Source organism: Triplophysa rosa, linkage group LG3 (genome assembly GCF_024868665.1).
Source record: "Triplophysa rosa linkage group LG3, Trosa_1v2, whole genome shotgun sequence".
In the NCBI taxonomy this organism is placed as follows: domain Eukaryota; kingdom Metazoa; phylum Chordata; class Actinopteri; order Cypriniformes; family Nemacheilidae; genus Triplophysa; species Triplophysa rosa.
This window is the reverse complement of record NC_079892.1, coordinates 8,127,204-8,146,005: the sequence shown is the minus strand read 5'-3', so window position 1 is coordinate 8,146,005 and position 18,802 is coordinate 8,127,204. Positions and strand designations below refer to the sequence as shown.

Genomic DNA, 18,802 nt, shown 5'->3' with positions numbered 1-18,802 from the left:
GAAATACAGCAACGCCGCTCCAGTAGGAGAATAGTATGAGAAGTATTATGTGGTTTATGAGATAAACTTATTCATAGTGGGAATATATATGTATATTATTTATGGTAGTGGGAATATATATTTATATTATTTATGATAACAGGATATAACAAATACATCAGTACATTTTCAGTATGCTTGGATTTATTAAAAAACGAGCAAGTGCAAAATAAACAATTCTGCAAGAAATACTAAGACTTTAAAAGCGGTTAAAAAGACAAAAATATACACAGGTTTTAACCCATAACTATAATACACTGAAATCTATTTAATCACATTAAAATTTAACATATTTCAGATATTTAGGCCTATAAAATACATTTAATAAAGCAGCACATTTATGCAGCTCCTAAGTACAGTATATTGCATCCTTAGATTATCAACAAAACATAGTAAAGAAAGACAAGGTGAGGTACATGATTTTTGCATAGTGATGGATAATACAGCATAGGCTCAGGTAAGCGTCATATATTAACCTTCAACAAAAACTTAAAGTTTCTCCAAAAACCGGAAGAGTTCATGCTGTCCAGCTGAAGTACGTTCCCGCTGTTACTATGGCAAAGGTACAAGCACTTTGACGTAGTTTATAGGAAAGAAGCCAGACTTCCCGCTGAGCATACCCTCAAACCAGTTCTCATCTACCTGGCTGGTCAGGATGATGATGTCACCTCCCTTAAAACACAGCTCTCCTTGGTTTTCTGGCTGGAAAGCGTAAAGTGCCCGACAGCAGGGCTGATCAAAAGGGGGGCTGCTGTGATCTAGTAAACATAAAAAAGAGATTGTATTTATATGGCACTTTTCTTAAAGGAGTAGATCACATTCAAAAGGAAAATTCTGTCATCATTTACTAACGCTCTTGTCATTTTAAACCTGTATGACTTACTTCCTTCCGCAGAACACAAACAAAGATATTTTGAAGAATGTTGTTAACAGCCCCCCATTCACTTGCATTGGTTACAATAGAAGTGAATGGGGTGCTGTGCTGTTCTGTTACCAACATTTTTCAAAATATCTTCTTTTGTATTCTGCAGAAGAAAGAAAGTCATACAGGTTTGAAATGACAAGAGGGTGAGTAAATGATGACAGAACTTTCATTTTGAAGGTGAACTACTCCTTTACTAGCAAAAACATTATGTTTTATATTATATAATACTACGTTTTAATAATATGTTTTATGCTAATAATATGATTTTATTTGCAATTAAAAATCAATAAAATTAGAAAATAAAAGCGTTTTAACACTCTTTAGACATCACTTTATATATACATCCTCATATGGGACAGTCATTTTTACATCTGCTTATAGTCAAAAGCGTTAACTCACAGTTGCTGGTTGGATTCTGTGTAGTTTGAGTTTTGATAACTGCCTTGTCAGGAGAGTGAACCACAACAGGAGCATCTGGCAACCATCAAGAGACATTAGCTGGGAAACGTCCAACTATCTAATAAATTTCTGTGTGGGATAGGGTAAGAATGTGTATACCATGTGATTATGACTTACATTTTTCACTCAAGGCTTCAGTGATCTCTGTCCCTGTTGCACATAATACACAGAATTCAGAAACGTCATGAACGGTCGATATTAAATGTGATCATATAACTAAGAGAAAAATGAAACACCTGACGACTGTCCTGGTGAGCAGTTGGAGAATCCATAAATATCTGTGTAGCACATTGTGCTTGCAACTGATTTCGATGCAAATTCCCTTTTGGGTTGATTGCTTGCATCTGTTATTCTATAACACGGAAACAGTAAGATGAAATCAGATGAAACATGTTAGAACTGCAATAATATGAGGTCTATAATGAGCTCATAATTCTGGCCTGGTCTGCAGGCTGCTCCTGAGATTTTCTAGTATCTGGCAAGATTGTTGGTGGTAGTCTATAACTGCTGAGATGAAGCCTGAGAGATACTGCATCTGTTCTTCCTACAATGCCATATACAATGTGATTATGTACCGTTTGTGTTATGATCTGTGATTGGTGGATAAAGAAAAACAGAATGTGATGTTTTGCATACATCCTTTTGTAGAAGATTAAACATGCTACTCTCTGCCAAATCCTTAGATTCTTCAAATTTATCGAATGCCTTCTTAATCTCTGTGTTTGCAATATTTCCTTTACGCCTCTTCTTGTAATCGAAGTCAAGACGCCGACCTTCGAGCTTTCTCAGATGGTACTAACAAACAGAAAGAAAGCATTAAAACTATGTTCATCAACAAACCGAACACTTTGCCATTTTAATTACATTATATGCAAGACTGACCCTAATTTCCTTCAGCTCATTGTCCTGTATCGATTGCAGAGGATCAATAAAGGTTTGCTTCACTCTGCCATCCATACTGTCCTTTGCCTGGGATACTTGTTTCAGTGCCTCCCCCATTTCAGTTAAAGCAAAACCTGAAATTGTACAAAAATCTGTCTAAATAACTACTTACGTTCTATTGCTAGTGTAAAATAATATTTCCATTGTTTTATTTATTGTGTCGAACGTACCAAATCCAGATGCAGCTCCAAGCTCGCTGCCATAATGCAGCATGCAATCTCCCAGAATGTCCTCTGTCTGTGGATAGCCAACAGTTTTTACCTTTCCACGGATTTTGGAGACTGTGTTGAGCATGCTGAGTTTTGCTCTGTATGCTATAAGTCAAGAGAAAAGAAAATCAAACTAAAATTTTTTTTATTATGTGGCATATAGTCCATGTTTCTTCCCATTTAAATGCATATGCACTCTTAACTGAACTTAGCAGATAAACACATTTAAAATCTTTCTCTTCCAGAAAAACAGACAACAAATACTGATGACTCAGAACCTACTGGCATTTGTCAAATAGCATGCTTTTTATATACCAAATAGCACGTCTTGTTTCTAGGCTGTGACATGTAATTTTGTAAAAATGCAGCACAAAAAAATACAGCAATGGAAACTGACTTAAAAAAACTATTTTATGGGATCTTAAAAAATAAAATATTGACTCATACCTGGATTGGGCTGAAGATATCCTATAGTTTTTGGAACAAGGTCAAGAATCAATTTGTGGGTAATGTCAGTTTTCTACAGTGGAGCAATCAATAAAATAACAAAAACACAAAGCTTTGATGCACCAGATCTCAATTATATCAAATCAAAGTTTTAAATTATTTTGTTGAGAATAATATTCATACCCTTTCCATAATGAGGAATTCCTCATCCAGCTTTGTTCCCTCTACCCCATTGAGTTTTTCCTGTAACAACTGTAAAGATAACTTAGATTTAAATAAAACAAAGGAGAATCATTTGAGCTTTTTAAGAATTTTATAGAAACATAATTGTTTGGTATGGAACTCTAATGAATAGTTCACCCAAAAATTACAATTATGTCATCATTTACTAAAGTTCCTAAAATTGTTTCAGACCTGTATAAATATTTGTGTTATTCTGCTTAACACAAAGAAAGATATTTGGAAAAATGTTTGTGAACAAAAAGTTCTGGGCCACTATTGACTACCAGTAAAAGAATAGAACTGTTTGGTTTCCCACATTGTTCATAATATCTTATTTTGTGTTTAACAACAAAAAAGAAATTAATACAGGTTGAGGGTGAGTAAATGTGAGTAAACTATCCCTTTAAAGTCAGGATCAGCTGACCATAATTTGTAGGGGTGAATCAAAAACTTTAATTCCATTATGTATTTTTCATATAACAATAATTTACATAACTGACTATAAAGAAAAGGTTGGATTGTAGTTTCTGTAAAGGTTAAACAATGATGGTTGAACATTTTTACGTGTACATGATAATATGTGGTTGCTCAATCACAACACAATACAATTGAACCAGAGATGTCTACATCCCTAAACAAAACCAGGAAATCCACCGGCCTTACATTTTTAACACATTGAGCATCTGTTTCCTCTAGTTTACAAGACAAACTCTTGGCCAGTGCTTCCACAACACTTGAAGATTCATACTGCCACCGAGAAACTACAAATGTGACCCTGGACGCTTTTCGAATAAACGTACATTGACTTGGAAACTTTGAAGTCCAAAACTTGAGACTGGGTCGGGCTGTGGTGGAGATTTCAGGAGAATTTACAATGCATAATAAACTCGATATGAACAGATAAGATAGTTGGTGGACTTTGTGTCCGAGAAACAGACAACACCCCTGTGCACGTGCACGTGTCTCAAACTGAAACCTCTGCAGTAACTCAACACTCACTCACACAGCAGCACAAGGTGAGAGAAAACCTGCAGTGTGGGACACAAATAACTATGATTTTACTATCATATCACAGTTTAACAATTGTATTTGTATTGTAGTAAAACCAAAGCAAACGCACATTTACTATGATCAGTGTGTACCCATAGTTTACCCGCGATATTTGGAGTAAAACTATACAAATTGTAATCCATCCGCCAAACTAACGTGTCCTTTTATTAAAATAAAGCAATGTATAATTTCGCGGAAAGAAATTACATTTAAACACACCTTAATTTAAGTTTTTCATTTTAACAAGAACAAAACAAGTACACTTAACTTTTAACTTATATGTAACTGTATACACTTATATTTAATGTCTCGTGTTTGTGTCCTTGCATGATGTTTCTGAACGATAAAAATAAAAAACGAAAGCAAGTGGGACATCGCATCATGTTATGGTTGGCCACAGTGTCTCCAGATACTGAAACCCGTAGACCGTTTTCACCCAGAACAGTGACGCATACACGTTACAATATCCACGCGGTTACAATAGCATTTAAAAGTGCGAAATAAACCAACGTCCGCTTTCACTTCTATATCCCTTTACAGAAACGACTCGATCAGTGTGAAACGAATCTTGTTCGCGTCGTCGGACGAAAGCTTCACGTTACCTGACTCGCTTTGTGAAACTGTTTCTTCAGTCCGGCAACTGACATCCTCCCCTTTGTCTCCTTAAATGTTGAACGTCAACATGGGTGTCAGGACGGTTCAATCTCGGCGCGTGAGTCCCGGAGCTCTCCGCCCTCTTCCAACCGTCGCAATGTAAACAGTTATTTTGCACCTTGGGACATCGGCCAGATTTGATTGGTGGGGCTGTGCTGAGATCCTGCAGGATCCTAGAGGGCACTCATCGGTTAATGTAATGTGTCTACTGCAGGAATTTCACATGCGTGAGTGCTAGAGGTGATCCAGAGGTCGGTTTGAAGATATAGGACAGTGTAAAGTTGTGCTTCCCCAGATAACTAGTCTATATATGGAAACATGCCTACATTTACGCAATATCATAACTTTAAAGTGGTGGTTCACTCAAAAAATAGGAAAATAGAAAAGAAAATGTATTATTTAGTATACTCTGCTTAGTGTTATTTTAACCCTGCAAAGAAGATATTTTGAAGAATGTTGGTAGCCAAACAACATTGGACCCCAATGACTTTCATTGGATGGACACAAAATGAGACATTTCTCAAAATATCTTCTTTTGTGTTCCAAAGAAGAAAGATTCATGTACAGATTGTAAATGACATGAGGGTGAAAATATTATTTTCAGAATTCTTTTTTTGTCAACTGTCCATTTAAAAGCAATACACAGTGCTTAAGGTTAACATTTTATCAAAAGTTGTTCCTTATAGGAATCAAGCCCATGACCTTTGCCCCGCTACTATAATTTAAAGCAACAGTTTACCTGAAATGATTTTTTTGATGAAAAATTTACGGAAGATGTTTAGCAGAATGTCTGAATATGAACGTCTGTTGAATCAGTAAGCATATTCTTTCTGTATAAGCATTTATTAAAGAAACAAAGTTTCATTCAGTCATTCCCAATAAGCAGCGAGTGGTTAACTGGGACTGTTGCCAGCAGAATACACAATAATGACTAATGTTTTCCATAAAGCCTTTGCTCTTTATAACCTCCTCTTCATTCATATAATTAGTCATGTGTACCTAAAATGTAAATATCAAGGCTAAATGTAGGCATCACAAACTCTCTTCATAATCTTTGTATTTCCTTAGAAGCTGGATGGCAGGGTCTTGATTGCATCTCACGGCCTCTTGTAAGGCTGTGTTACCCCACCTGTGAATATCAACACGCCAAAGCATAGGTTAGTCCTGATGTATCTGCTACATGATTAACATTGATAACTTCAATATTACCTGTCTTTAAGTGTGCAGTTTGCACCTGCATTCTCCACCAGGAACTTGATGATGTCCAGATGTCCCTCTGAAGCGGCGACGTGCAGCGCAGATCGTCCATCATAATCCACAGCATTCGCATCTGCCCCTGAGAGAAGGTACCTTTAAGAGAGGAATTAAGTCTGCATAAGAATTTGTTTTTGATATAGCTTTCCATAATTGTTTTTTACGGAAATTTATTTAATTCAGTGTTACATTTCCTGTTGTATGATTCTGTGGGCAAATAAATGAATGTGAAAAAATGAATGTGATTTTCGTATTCAGCATGTTAAACTTCAAAAATAAATAGCAAAAATTAAATCGAATCACAACTTTTCAAAAAATGTGTTACATTGTGTTATGAAATTAATATCCATTGCTATTCCACAGATATTTAATACAAAGTACTGTATCTAAATGTAGAGCAAATAATAAAAAAAAACCAGCGTGACACATTTCGCAACTGTTCTCTAATGAGAAAGTATATTATACAGTAATTTATCACCGCTGTCCTTCCGAAATCTAAGATGTCCAAATTCACAGTTTTTCAGGAAATGGAAAAAACACTGTACTTTTTAAATGTTTAAATACTGTGTTGTCAAAAATGACAAGCACGTTTTTTTTATTACTTGCATTGGTTAGATATTTGCAAAAGCCAGTGACAAACATAAACGGTGACTAATAATAAAGATTTATGGCAAAAAATAAATTACGAAATATGGAGATCAATGCTGAAGGACAGCAGCGTTATGCATCTGGGCAACCCTACCTGCGCAAAGACACTATATCTCCTCTGTAAGCAGCCAAGAGAACATTCATGATTTGGTATCCCTGTAATTCAAAAGACAAACCTCTTAATGTATCTAACAGTACAAAAAAATCATTTATTGTTAAAGTTCTGAAACATCTAGCCAGACCTCTGACTCCACCTTCCACTGTCTGTAGGACAACATCTGCCTGAAAGAAGTCTTGATGTCAAAACTGTGCAGCTGGAAGGTTGACACCAGCTCCTTTGACGAAACAGACAATTATTAGTCACTATTCTGGCAAATCAAGCCTAACTTGCATCTTTGAATCTAAGCAGTGTTTACCTCGCAGAAATGGACACCCCTCCAAGAATTCCTATTAGAGTCCAGCCCGGGTGACCAACACATGAGTCCCAGGACTCCAGGAATCACTAACAGCACAACACCAGACTGACTCGACTTGGCCGGCACAGACGTCTACATTACCAAATGACAAATAAAGTTTTCACAGAATTCACTTTGTTCATTTAAAAATGAAGAAATCTCTTTATGGAGATACTATACAGAAATCTGCATTCTCACCATTAGAGGGCGGTAGGGGAATACATAAATCTAACAAGCATTTAAATTCTTAAATTCACACTTCATTACTGAACATCATTACCAGTTTTGTTAATGTGTAATCATGTGGCAAGCAATTTAATTCATTTCATAAAACTCCTAAAAATCCTCTCCAAATAAGAGATGAATTTTAACAGTAGTTGTGCGGAAATGAAAAGGAACTGCTCCTAAACCCCCAAATGCATCAAACGAATATGACTCATTATTTACCAGCTTAGTCACAAACTACTTCTGCAATTCCAGCTCACCCTGAAATGAAAAGCTCTGGAGTAATCATTCATGCCAGCCACCTGCATCATGGAAAGGGTACAGCGGACAGCAGGTGGGGACAGTACTTGGTCACCTGAAAGCGGACACAGGCCGCCATTGGCTAGAGTCGCCGCCAGAGCTGCACCAGACTCGCAGGTGACTTCTGTCGATAAACACTGAGACGTGTGCCAAATTAAAACTCAAAATGAATTCTCCTGTATCAAAAATCTCCTTCCTAAAGTTACCTGTAATAGTAAATCCAATGTTGAGTTGATTCCCACACCTTCAGGAAAGCACTGAAATATTGTAAATCAAAAGCAGGTAAGTTAGTAAGATTCTTTGTAATTTAGAAAAAACAATCGCACACTGAATCATCCTTACTTTCTTCTCTTGCAAGTAAAATGAAAGCGCATGAAGGCGAATAATGTCCTTTCGCAGACTTTGATAACTGAAACGGCATTTACAATCACCATCAAATACACACAGGATGGCACAAAATCAATCTGGAAATCAATTTCTCATATAAACAACAATTTGGAAAAATTACCTCGTGCAGTTTAAGCTGGCATGCTCTTTGTTACACAGTCTCCTGATGATATTCAAAACCTGTGTGAGAACGGTTTGAGATGGGGCTGATTGTTTTCTTTTTTATTTAAACAAACGTTGATGATGATTAAAGTTAAGCTTACAGACTCGTATTTTTCTTCTTCTTCAGTGATGGGTCTGCTTGACAGCTGTTTTAGGAAAAAAACAACACCTGTCAATATAAAAGTTAGTGAAAGTCATTTTTGTTGTTGTTGTTGATTTGAGCTGTTCACACAGTCTACCTGTAATAAAGATGTGCTGATGATGGCACCTGTCTCTATAAGTGGACTATGAGGTACACCTGCAAACAAAAACATGTTATGTTTGGTAAAGCCCAAACTTTTTAAAATGTGGATCAAACTATTCAAGTCTACAATCAGAAGTAAATCATGGAACTGGAATATGTGGATTGAACTGACTGACCTTACCTTGCTTGGTCAGGGTGAATGGTGACTCATATTTGGAGTATTCCTCCATCCCAACAAATCTGTGCACATAGTCGGCTCCATGCTGGTCCACTGCGAGGCCGTATATGAGAGGCCAGGATATCTCTCCGAGGACACAAGGTTCCGCCCAGTCTCCTAAGGAAAGTCTAGGCCAGGGTACCAAAAAAAAAAACAAGAGCATCACATTTACTTGGAAAAGGAATTGTATTTGTTGTAGATATGACATAGTCATATTGTTTATATGGAGTATGTTAACATTTTTGCTGTGGTAAAGAAAGACCTCTGATCAAATTCATTAAACTGGACTAATGTTAAAGTGATAGTTCACCCAAAAATGAAAATTCTGACATTATTTACTCACCCTCTTGTCATTTCAAACCTGTATGACTTTCTTTCTTCTGCAGAACACAGAAGTTATTTTGAAGAATGTTGGTAACCGAACCGCGGCGGTACCCATTGACTTCTATTGCGTGGACACAAAACCAACGCAAGTGAATGGGTACCGCCAGGGTTCAGTTACCGACATTCTTCAAAATATCTTCTGCAGAAGAAAGAAAGTCATACAGATTTGAAATGAAAAGAGGGTTAGTAAATGATGACAGAATTTTCATTTTGGGGCGTATTTCTTTTAATATGGAAAATAAATAAATACCTCTGCCCATCCACTGTGCAGATTGAAATCCCCCATTTCATGCCTCCTTTGAGATCCTCTTTTTCCTGTTTTAAGAGACACACAGGATATGAGTCATTTCGTGATATTTGGCAGAAAGCATCAATTAGAAAATAAGCATCTATAAGTGCATCCAATAAGTGCATCTCCGAGCATCTCTAAAAGCAACACCAACGGAAACATATTTGACACACCTTTACAGAAGACAGCTGCTTGCATTTAATAAATAACTTCTGCGTTTCCTCCGTAAAGGTTGAGAAATCTGGTATAACAAATCTTCCCTGCAATGCTTTTAAAATAAAAGACACAAAGCCGGTCACGCACCTGCCAAAAACATTCAAGCATATTAGCAACAGAGGCATTTCTGTATTAACGTGGATAAAATGTGCAGCTCAGAAAATCCTGTCTGACCTATGAAAGGTGCTTCTGTCAACGGCTCCGTCTGATTCCTGCAGCTTGCGCATCAGACTGTAGCAGTCTTTAATCCGCGGGTCTGTTCGGATGATTCCTGAGCTCCACAGGGCCTGTCAAAGAACAGACAGTTTATGTAACTTCACATATTGGAGTTATTTTAGCTGTTCATGAAGTATTTTGAGTACCTCAAAAAACTGATTGGCACTGACTCTTCCACCAGAAGCAAAGCTATCGAACAGAACATCAGCAGCCCTTTTGGTGGACAATAAACAGTATAAAGTCAAAATGAGTATGAAAAGTAGCCATTTTTATTTGTACTTGTCAGACTCACACTTTTTTCTTGAAATGACCTTGCATTGCTTCTTGTCGGCCAGAGTTTTGCCATGGTTGGCAGGAGTTAAGTTTGTCCGGCTCTGGTGCTGTCTGTTTTACAACTCCATTGCTCGCGCTCATGAAGGATGACAAACCTTGGGAACAGAATACTTAATACATTTTAATGTATTCAGCTAAAAAATATGAAGTTAAAGAAACCTTTATCAGCAAAACTTATCTTCACATCCCTGCAAAAAAAACAAAAACACAATAGAACCCTGCCTAAAACACAATAGAAAATTTAAAGTGATAGTTCACCCACAAATTTAAATTCTGTCATCATTTACTCACCCTCTTGTCACTTCAAACCTGTATGACTTTCTTTCTTCGGCAGAACACAAAAGAAGAAATTTCGAAGAATGTTGTTAACTGGCCCCCATTCACTTGCAGTGGTTTTGTGTCTATACAATCGAAGTGAATGGTTGCCGATGCTGTTCGGTTACCATCTTTCTTCGCAATATCTTCTTTTGTGTTATGCGGAAGAAAGAAAGTCATACTGTTTTTAATGACAAGAGGGTGAGTATGATAACAGAATTTTCATTTTGGGTGAACTATCTCTTTAATAGATTTAATGGTTATAATATATTGTATTGGTTTGAATGGAAACTATAACGTGTCATACTGGCATGTGATGGATTCTATTGGTGGGATGTTATCTGGCAGATGGGAACCAATAGAACACCATTAAATCATATTGGAATAATGCCCAAAATTAACTTTTTAATGGTTTTAATGGAAAAGGCTAGTGCTTCATAATGATATTTTTCAGCAGAGATAAGTTTGAATGAAGCGCATTAAGTGAATTAAGTGGTTTGGAAGCTTAATATGAGTTAAAAAAAACCTAACCTTAATGTTTTAGGAAAAAGGCTGCACTGCAATCACTGTAATATTTTAACAAAAGGAAGCAAAAGTACAAAGGTACATTAAGTTAAAAGGGAACGAACAGTAGCAGACGTGTGCTGTGCAGCAGATTACTGCACATATTGTTTTGCTTTGCTCTTCTCACCTTTGGATCCTGAGGGAACATATTTGGCTGGCCTCTGGGATGGAAAGGTATTTCGTGGCACGATTTGTGCGATGTTCCCTGCTGTTTTTGTTTCCTGGTAACAGAAAACAACGCATTGAATAGTTATCTATATATAGGGCTATATACTTCATATAAAAACACGGGCGAATTAATGTGGGCTATTCAGACTTTGTTATTTTATGGTACTTTCTTATTTATGCGTTTACTAAAATAGAACTAACTTTCATGCTATGATTGAATGTGCTTATCCAGGTGCTTTTGAAGCATGATGAAATACAATATACACGGTAATAATTAATGTCGGTGCCAGACGTGTCTTTGATGTCTAACTAATTGCAGGTACTTAGCACCGCAGGGAGACATACTGCAGGGAGACATATTACTTTCTCATGTCAACATGTCAGCTGACAACGCCAGTAACAACGCCTGGAGGGGTGAGGTTGTATTACAGGGGAGGGTCAAGTCCTTATTGCTTTTTGTTCGGACATGTTATGCTAAATTAATCCAGAAGTGCACACAATGTGTCTTTTATGTCCAACTGTACTGTGATTAAAAACACTTCTGGAAATGTCATCTTCTCATGTATTCTTTATAAGCTTCATTTTTGATTGAGGTGCATTGAAACAGATGCTGATAAATATACTGGTTGGACTTTTTCATAATGGTTGTGATTTTTGTTCCAGCCCCCAGGTTTGCTTTATAATGAATTATGCACGAGTGGGAGTGGCTATGGGAGCGATGCAGGACGGAGCACGTACCTGAGATCCTGTCAAAATGACATGGTTGGCATTCCTCTTTGGGAGGGTATCTTTCATCTCTCCGTTCTCTGAATGAGCGGGGGAGAGAATACACATTTAGGGTGAGAGAAATCCTCCTTTGCGGACTCTTGAGAGAGGTTTGAAGATTAAGATTAATGCTTATTTGCAAGTACAAAATAAGTAAGTTAAGCATTGCCTCAGCAAGGAATGTTTATAGGGCTATTTTAGAATCTAGGACACTACGTTTAAGTTCTTGTTTGTGTTGTCCTTTCTGCCCGAAACCTCAGAAAACGCAACATTTTTGGAGTTGAGAGCTTTAACATATGAAACCACCATGCTGTGGATAGGGCAGTTGTAATCCTTTTTTTTTAACTCTGAAAGTTCGATCCAAAATACCAAAAATGTTTATTATGTAGCAAATTATAGATTTTTCTGAAATTATTTAAAAGGCTTTTGGAGCAGCTGCACTTTGCAGAGTTTTGAGAAATCTTAATTTCTAAGTATTGTAATTGATCTTTAAAAAACATAAAAGACAGTTTCAACTCATAAAGTTTATTTCTGTTCAGCTAGGGTGGTACAAACCAGACAAAGTTACGCAGACAGAACCCCAACCGCCACCCACAGCTCGCCTTAGGGTGAAAGTAACAGAATCAGGTTTCTTTTAATGGAAGACCACACAAAACAAATACGGTTTACCAAAGTCAGGGCACATTTGAATGCAATCCATCACTTTCTAAGTTGTTCCTTGCTGGAGTCACCTTTAGCTTGGTCATTGTGGGGCATTAAGGAACCATTTTTGTAAAGCTTCTCTGTAACATTGTGTATTGTGTGCAGTGTTTGGTGTAACTTTACTAAGTAATTAGTTACTGTAATTGAATTATTTTCCCTTAAAAAAAAGTAAAGTAAGGGATTACTCTTATTTTTTCCTGTAATTTAATTACAGTTACTTCGGATGTAATTGAACTAAATATGTGTAATGTTTACAATGCTGGAATTGACATTAACATTCAAAGTCTAACTTTAAAATGCATTCATTAATGTATCTTTCTCACATTTGTTATACTTTAGTCAGTTAATAAGAGATCTTTATGTAGTTTTATATGATTTATTTGAATGAAATAAGAGTTGTTTCGTGTATATCCTTGAATGACTTAACTAATCAAGGTTGATAGGATGTAGAAAGTAATAAGTAATACGTAATTAAATACTTTTTGGAGAGAGTAATCTAATTACACTATTACACTACCAACATTTTTCAAAATATCTTTGTGTTTTGCAGAAGAAAGAAAGTCATTCAGGTTTAAAATGTCAAGAGGGTGAGTAAATGTTGAAAGAATTTTCATTTTTGGGTAAACTACCCCTTAAAAGTCAATCTTTTCACAAAAAGTCACATTAGACAATCGTTGATGAATAAAAAGTCTGCACATTTACACTCCTGCTGGTGTATTTTATTTTTATCATTTCAAATGCCAAGGAAAGAGAAAACTATGTAACTGCAGGGTTTTTGTATTGTAAGGCTATATATAGCTGATGTGTTATCCAGTCATACTAAAAACAAATGCCACATCACTTCTTTCCAGAGCACACCCAGTGCCTTTTCACATTTTTATAGCCCAGATGCAGACCACAAACCCAGTCAAATGAGAACGTCTACAAAACTGTCCCCTTCATTCACCCCCAAACTGAGGTTAGTCCTGTGACTGATGTGAGATCAGTTTGGCAGTTGTTCTCACAGTGGTTAGATTTGAGATTTAGGAAGTGGGAGATGACCCACGATCAGTTTAAAATGGAAACACTTTCACATACCACCACCACGACACCCACAATTGAGGACAGCGTCATTGTAAATCACCAAGTGCAGCCACACAAATTGATACTTTCTTGCGGTGTTTTGTGCATGTACCTCCGGCATCGTCATCCTTATTTGGCTCCAGTAGTTTGTTTCCATCCAGCCCTCCATAACGTTTTCTCCATTTGCGTCTGAAAGATGGTGTTCTCTGAAAACTACAATTTTAAGTATGCTTGAGCAAGTATATGCAAATGTTCAGAATTTAAATTTGATTTCTTGCTATCCTGAGTTTGGGCACAATAAACACCTGCAAACTACATAAATATATCCTACAGAGAGGATTTCTGAGAAGGAAATTTGTTTTCTGGATACACTGAAATGGGATCAAAGTAAATGTGCCCCTGTAAAGACAAGTCTAGTCAAGAAAACCAGTCCAGCTGTGAGAAACACCTGTGTGAATTCTGAGACAGCTATCAATTGTCAGCTTACCTATACCCAAGTGCTTAATACAAGTTTGTTTTACAATGTTTTACATTATGTTTTTAAAGTGTAAATAGGCTACAATTCATCCAAACATTTTCCTAAACTAGTGGAAGAAGGTTCATAAAGAGCCAATTTCTGCATGTTTAAGAGTTAAGCAGTTCTTACCAGAGATAAGAATTTTCTTCTGTTTCTAGGCTTAAGTTGTTCTCCATGGTGCAACTTTCCATTGTGATTTAGTACAGTAAATCATCAATGAGCTTTTGAAGAAATCCAAGTGATGTTTTTGTCTAACATCTAGAGACTGTGCAGATGTAACACTTTGGCAAATGTGCATACCGGGAGTTTCAATGTGAACTGCTGGTTTTGAGCTGGATAAAAATAGGAGGAACTTAACTGCAACTTGGAGGAGGGATCGTTAGTTTCAAAAGGGACACCGTGCAACAAAAACCATAGAATCAGATAGACAAGAAAAAGATTGTTACTACTACAAGGTAACTACAACTGTTAAAAATAAATAATACTAATAATAATGAGTAACAAAAGAAATGTAATAACAGTAAGTAGTGACATACATTTAACATATTATATATCAGCAAACGTAACAGATGTGAGTATTCGATTTTAAAATAAGAAAAAAACGAAAAGGTCTGGAGAGGAAATTACTTTTTCCCAGGCTTTCTGTGTTCTGCGCATTTAGCGCGGCTATTTGATGCTCCAAACGCATTTGCTTGTGTTGAATGCTTGTCATGCGCTTTAGATGTAAACTCAACTGTTGTCTCAAGCAAACCAAGTCATGTTCTTCTTTTAAAATACAAGAAACTAATTCTTAAAAAAATAGCTCATGCATTCTCAGACTCTCAACTTTGTACAAATATATTTGATTAGCCTCTTTCACCGCCTGCTGTTTAGTCGCATGCTTGTTAGGAAAATCACATATCGGGGTTCTGTATCTTCCAGTGTTTACTCAAAATACAGCACGATGCCTAAAAAGAACAAAACGGTAGGGTCCATTACATTTTAAATACAGTTTAAATATTTTAATGAATTACTATAATGTATAACCTCTTGTGTTAGGAGCAAAACATTCATTTGATTCTCTTGCTATAGTTATTGACCGCCATACTCACACTAAATGTCATTCCATAAGATTAATGTAAATCAAATCATTTTGGCCTAGGGAAAAAGCAACCCTCAAATCCAAGAGACACCTCCCGGACCAGTTAAAAAAGTCAAAGACGGTGAAATTGCAATCGCAATACATGCCAAACCCGGTGCCAAACAAAATGCAATCACAGGTTCGATATTTTTAAGCATTAGTCTACCGTTTATCTAAGGAGTCAATGCATCATGGTTATTTTTGTGACAGATGTCTCAAGTGAGGCGGTGGGGGTCGCCATAGCCGCACCACCGAAAGACGGAGAAGCCAACGCGGAGCTCCTGCGCTATTTATCCAAAGTCCTGGAGTTGAGGAAGAGTGAAATATCTTTAGATAAGGTCAGAACCAACACATTTATGTATTAACGGCAAAAGAGTATCTATTAGGGATAACTCAACCAAAAAAATGAAATTTCTTTCACTATTTACTCACCCTCATTTTAAACCTGTATAACTTTCTTCTGCAAAACAGAATGTTGTTGATAACCAAACACCGTTGGTCCCCATTGACTTGCATTGGTTTTATGCCCATACAACAGAAGTCAATGGGGACCAACGGTTTTGTGTTACCAACATTCTTCAAAATGTCTTCTTTTGTGTTCTGCAGAAGAAAGAAAGTCAAACAGGTTTTGGTGAGTAAACGATGACAGAATTTTCATTGTTGGGTGAACTATCACTTAAAGTATCTATTTTACTGTACAGAATAAGTGAATATGTGTGTTTCAATGTCACTACAGGGCTCAAAATCCAGAGAAAAAATGATCAAGGTAACAGCAAGTGTCAGTCAAGAGGACATTTTGGAGAAACTGAGAAGGGAGGTAAATCGGTGATACTACTGTGGACTTTACTAAAATGGACTAACCATGAAGCTATGTGCACAGTTATTTTGTCACAGTTTACACTTTAAAAGCTTTTTATTTGGTTTTAAATATTCTGATTCATCCAATAAAATATGATATTATTTTTGCCTGATTATCAGTTTCATTATCAGTTTAACCTGTTATTGTAAAGACAATATTTTATAGAACATGCTGTGCTTTTGGAAATTATGTAGTGGATTTTTATCTTTTAGATGTTAAAGTTTAAAGCAATTATCTTGTTTTTATAAAGTGGCCACATCAGCACCTGAGGTCCACCAGTGACAAATGGGTTCATTAAGGAGAACCTAATGAGTATGATTATCAGACCTTTTCTATTAAGCTAAGAGCCTTGAAATGGGTTATTCAACAGATTCTAGTAATCCCATTTTGTGCTTTTATATTGTTCATCCTATATGTAGAAAAATTTCAACTGGACATTTAACTGTATACCGATGTAAATAGTGTATATTTGTGTTCAAAGTAAATATAAAATAGACAGGAGCCATTAGCCTAACTTCAGGCTATAAGATTCTTTTTATATGCGTGGCAAGCAACACAAAAAATAGTTATATTGTAAAATAAGATGTGAAACAGCATTACTTGGTTTTTTATTGCTTAATGGGGTTCAGATAAAGTGAAGATGCAAACACCCCTATCTTTCAATATTAAGCAATGTTTTGAGGCAATCTGCACCCCCACCATTAGAAGAGGGGGAGAAGAAAAGCCAATGAGAGCTTAAACATGTTTGTATTTAATCATGCAGACATAGCTCTGCAACCTCCTACTTTAATAACGTCTTTCAATATAACCCTTCCATAAATAGAAATCTCTGGTTATTTGTTCCCAGAGAACTTATTAAATTGCTATTGTATGTGATTCATATTCATTCAATTCATTTTCATATAACAATGTATTTCAAATGACATATTAGTTGATAAAAGTGTCAGCTTTTGGAATGTCTTACATTTGTAATTCTGGTTTCATGTGAATGTGGACCTTATTTCTGTTATAGGTAATGGTTACAGAATTAAATAATCGACTTGTGCAACAGGTTTTAAGATGGAAATACTGGATCGCTCACCCAAAAATGAAAATTCTTTCATCGTTTACTCTCCCTCAGGTGTTCCAAACCTGTATACATTTCTTTGTTCTGCAGAACACAAGAAAGATATTTGGAAGAATATCAGTAACCAAACAGATCTTATCCCCCATTTACTGCCATAGGGAAATAAATACTATGGGGGTCAATGGGGGATGAAATCTGTTATTTTGTGTGAACTATCCCTTTAAGGTACAAATTTGTGACATTGCTTGTTAACTTCCTTTGTACAGGAGGATTTTATTGCTTTTATTGAAAAATCACAGAGAAGCTTTTAGACGAGAGACAAATACATTTTCGACAGTTTTACTCTAAGTGACTCGATGATTTTAGACAGATTTGCTTTGTCATTACCACAGTTATGAAGACATATTTTGTTATTATAAGACTGTGTGAATGATTTATAACCAATGGATGGTGAAATTCTTCCAGTAATTGTGGAGAAAAGTCTTTTTTAGAGCTAAATGAAGATGGGTGGGATGACATGGTGCACTGGTCGTTTCTCTACTGAAGCAATTTTTCATAAAGCCACTTATTTAAAAATCATGGAGCCACGCAACATGTCATGATTTAAACGCTGAACTGTTAATGGGATCAGTGTTGGTTTAAGTCATAATGACATAAGTTAATTGCAGGATTACTTCATTGAACAGTTGCCCTTAGCTGTTAGCGGTGGTTATTTTCAAGTTATTCCGAACCATATTTTGTAGATAAACAAATAATTCCTGCTGTGAATGGTATTGTTCAGCAAACCAAGTTCTTATCTTTTAAATATATTGTCTGTAAATTGCCTACAAAAAATTTAGGACATAATGTACACATAAATCGAAGTCTCCGTGTTTGCATTGGTGTTCAATATTACTATAATCTTTTTTTTAAAGATCTAAGGCTGGTAACCTGTACTATACAAGATCAATCTCTTCTACAAGCAAGATGTTTATCACATAAATGAACCTTAAGATCAACTGGTGTTGAAGTGAGACCCTTGTACATCTATACGATCAGTTTAATATCGAAGGTTTTATTTACACCACGCAATCCAGATGTACAACAACACTTTCCTCTCTCGGGTAAACGGCTACTTTAGTTGTTTATGATGACGGTACTTGGATATCAATTGAATCCAGAGCTTTCTTTGAGGAAAAAGAAGATTATCTGCATTAGAATCACCAGGCTTTATTCATAAGGCAGAACAAATTTTTGCGTAATGCTTTAGAAATCCATCCATATTGAATGAAGCGTGGCAATTTTAGTTTTTTTGTGATTTACACAAATCTGTTCTCTTTGTGCTTCATGACTGTAAGACCCATCGACACTTATTCGCTTTAAAGAAATGCTCTTACATGAACTCTTT

General features: G+C 36.2%; 3 protein-coding genes across 8 annotated transcripts in view; 1 reads left to right on the top strand and 2 right to left on the bottom strand.

Annotated features, from left to right (window-relative positions):
• Positions 1-230: 230 nt before the first annotated feature.
• sh3gl3b (SH3-domain GRB2-like 3b) lies at positions 231-5,153 on the bottom strand. 2 transcript variants are annotated; one of them, XM_057330168.1, is made up of 11 exons: positions 4,896-5,153; positions 3,205-3,273; positions 3,022-3,094; positions 2,536-2,679; positions 2,306-2,439; positions 2,060-2,218; positions 1,864-1,967; positions 1,660-1,775; positions 1,541-1,573; positions 1,364-1,438; positions 231-797 (listed from the first exon to the last, which is right to left on the bottom strand). In XM_057330168.1, the coding sequence occupies exons 1-11, from the start codon at positions 4,938-4,940 to the stop codon at positions 592-594; spliced, it is 1,158 nt and encodes a 385-aa protein (XP_057186151.1). In that variant the 5' UTR covers positions 4,941-5,153; the 3' UTR covers positions 231-591. The 2 variants fall into 2 exon arrangements, with proteins under 2 accessions (XP_057186151.1, XP_057186152.1); XM_057330169.1 differs by having other exon boundaries at positions 233-797; positions 3,022-3,042; positions 4,896-4,933.
• A 628-nt stretch (positions 5,154-5,781) lies between these two features.
• On the bottom strand, positions 5,782-14,763 carry glsl (glutaminase like). 2 transcript variants are annotated; one of them, XM_057330359.1, is made up of 21 exons: positions 14,500-14,763; positions 13,966-14,066; positions 12,063-12,130; positions 11,284-11,377; positions 10,237-10,372; positions 10,091-10,157; positions 9,903-10,015; positions 9,686-9,815; positions 9,474-9,538; positions 8,804-8,967; positions 8,618-8,676; positions 8,480-8,524; positions 8,338-8,396; positions 8,172-8,238; positions 8,036-8,086; positions 7,790-7,966; positions 7,266-7,397; positions 7,092-7,184; positions 6,944-7,005; positions 6,157-6,297; positions 5,782-6,076 (listed from the first exon to the last, which is right to left on the bottom strand). In XM_057330359.1, the coding sequence occupies exons 1-21, from the start codon at positions 14,559-14,561 to the stop codon at positions 5,980-5,982; spliced, it is 1,983 nt and encodes a 660-aa protein (XP_057186342.1). In that variant the 5' UTR covers positions 14,562-14,763; the 3' UTR covers positions 5,782-5,979. The 2 variants fall into 2 exon arrangements, with proteins under 2 accessions (XP_057186342.1, XP_057186343.1); XM_057330360.1 differs by lacking the exons at positions 13,966-14,066; positions 14,500-14,763 and adding an exon at positions 11,124-11,158 and having other exon boundaries at positions 12,063-12,083.
• Positions 14,764-15,052: 289 nt separating this feature from the next.
• The window catches only part of LOC130552185 (UPF0235 protein C15orf40 homolog), a 46,601-nt gene continuing 42,851 nt past the window's right edge, over positions 15,053-18,802 (top strand). For 2 of the 4 annotated variants that reach the window (XM_057330353.1, XM_057330358.1), the window contains exons 1-4: positions 15,053-15,334; positions 15,512-15,629; positions 15,701-15,828; positions 16,227-16,307. In XM_057330353.1, coding sequence (XP_057186336.1) covers positions 15,176-15,334; positions 15,512-15,629; positions 15,701-15,828; positions 16,227-16,307 — 486 coding nt within the window. In that variant the 5' untranslated portion in view covers positions 15,053-15,175. Of the gene's footprint in view, positions 15,335-15,511; positions 15,630-15,700; positions 15,829-16,226; positions 16,308-16,599; positions 18,220-18,802 lie in introns of those variants that run through there. The other 2 variants (XM_057330357.1, XM_057330354.1) reach the window with 2 other exon arrangements.

What these genes read in the sequence shown, in the direction of transcription:
- sh3gl3b (XM_057330168.1), bottom strand. Translation starts at nt 4,940, where the DNA reads ATGTCAGTTGCCGGACTGAAGAAACAGTTTCACAAAGCGAGTCAG. An exon ending in AGTTTCACAAAGCGAGTCAG is followed by an intron (nt 3,274 to 4,895) that starts GTAACGTGAAGC and finishes TTATCTTTACAG; the next exon opens with TTGTTACAGGAAAAACTCAA. An exon ending in CTCACCAGGACAGTCGTCAG is followed by an intron (nt 1,574 to 1,659) that starts GTGTTTCATTTT and finishes TATGTGCAACAG; the next exon opens with GGACAGAGATCACTGAAGCC.
- glsl (XM_057330359.1), bottom strand. Translation starts at nt 14,561, where the DNA reads ATGGAAAGTTGCACCATGGAGAACAACTTAAGCCTAGAAACAGAAGAA. An exon ending in CCAGAGCTTTTCATTTCAGG is followed by an intron (nt 7,398 to 7,789) that starts GTGAGCTGGAAT and finishes TTGGTAATGTAG; the next exon opens with ACGTCTGTGCCGGCCAAGTC. An exon ending in GATATAGTGTCTTTGCGCAG is followed by an intron (nt 6,298 to 6,943) that starts GTAGGGTTGCCC and finishes CCTCTCTTAAAG; the next exon opens with GTACCTTCTCTCAGGGGCAG.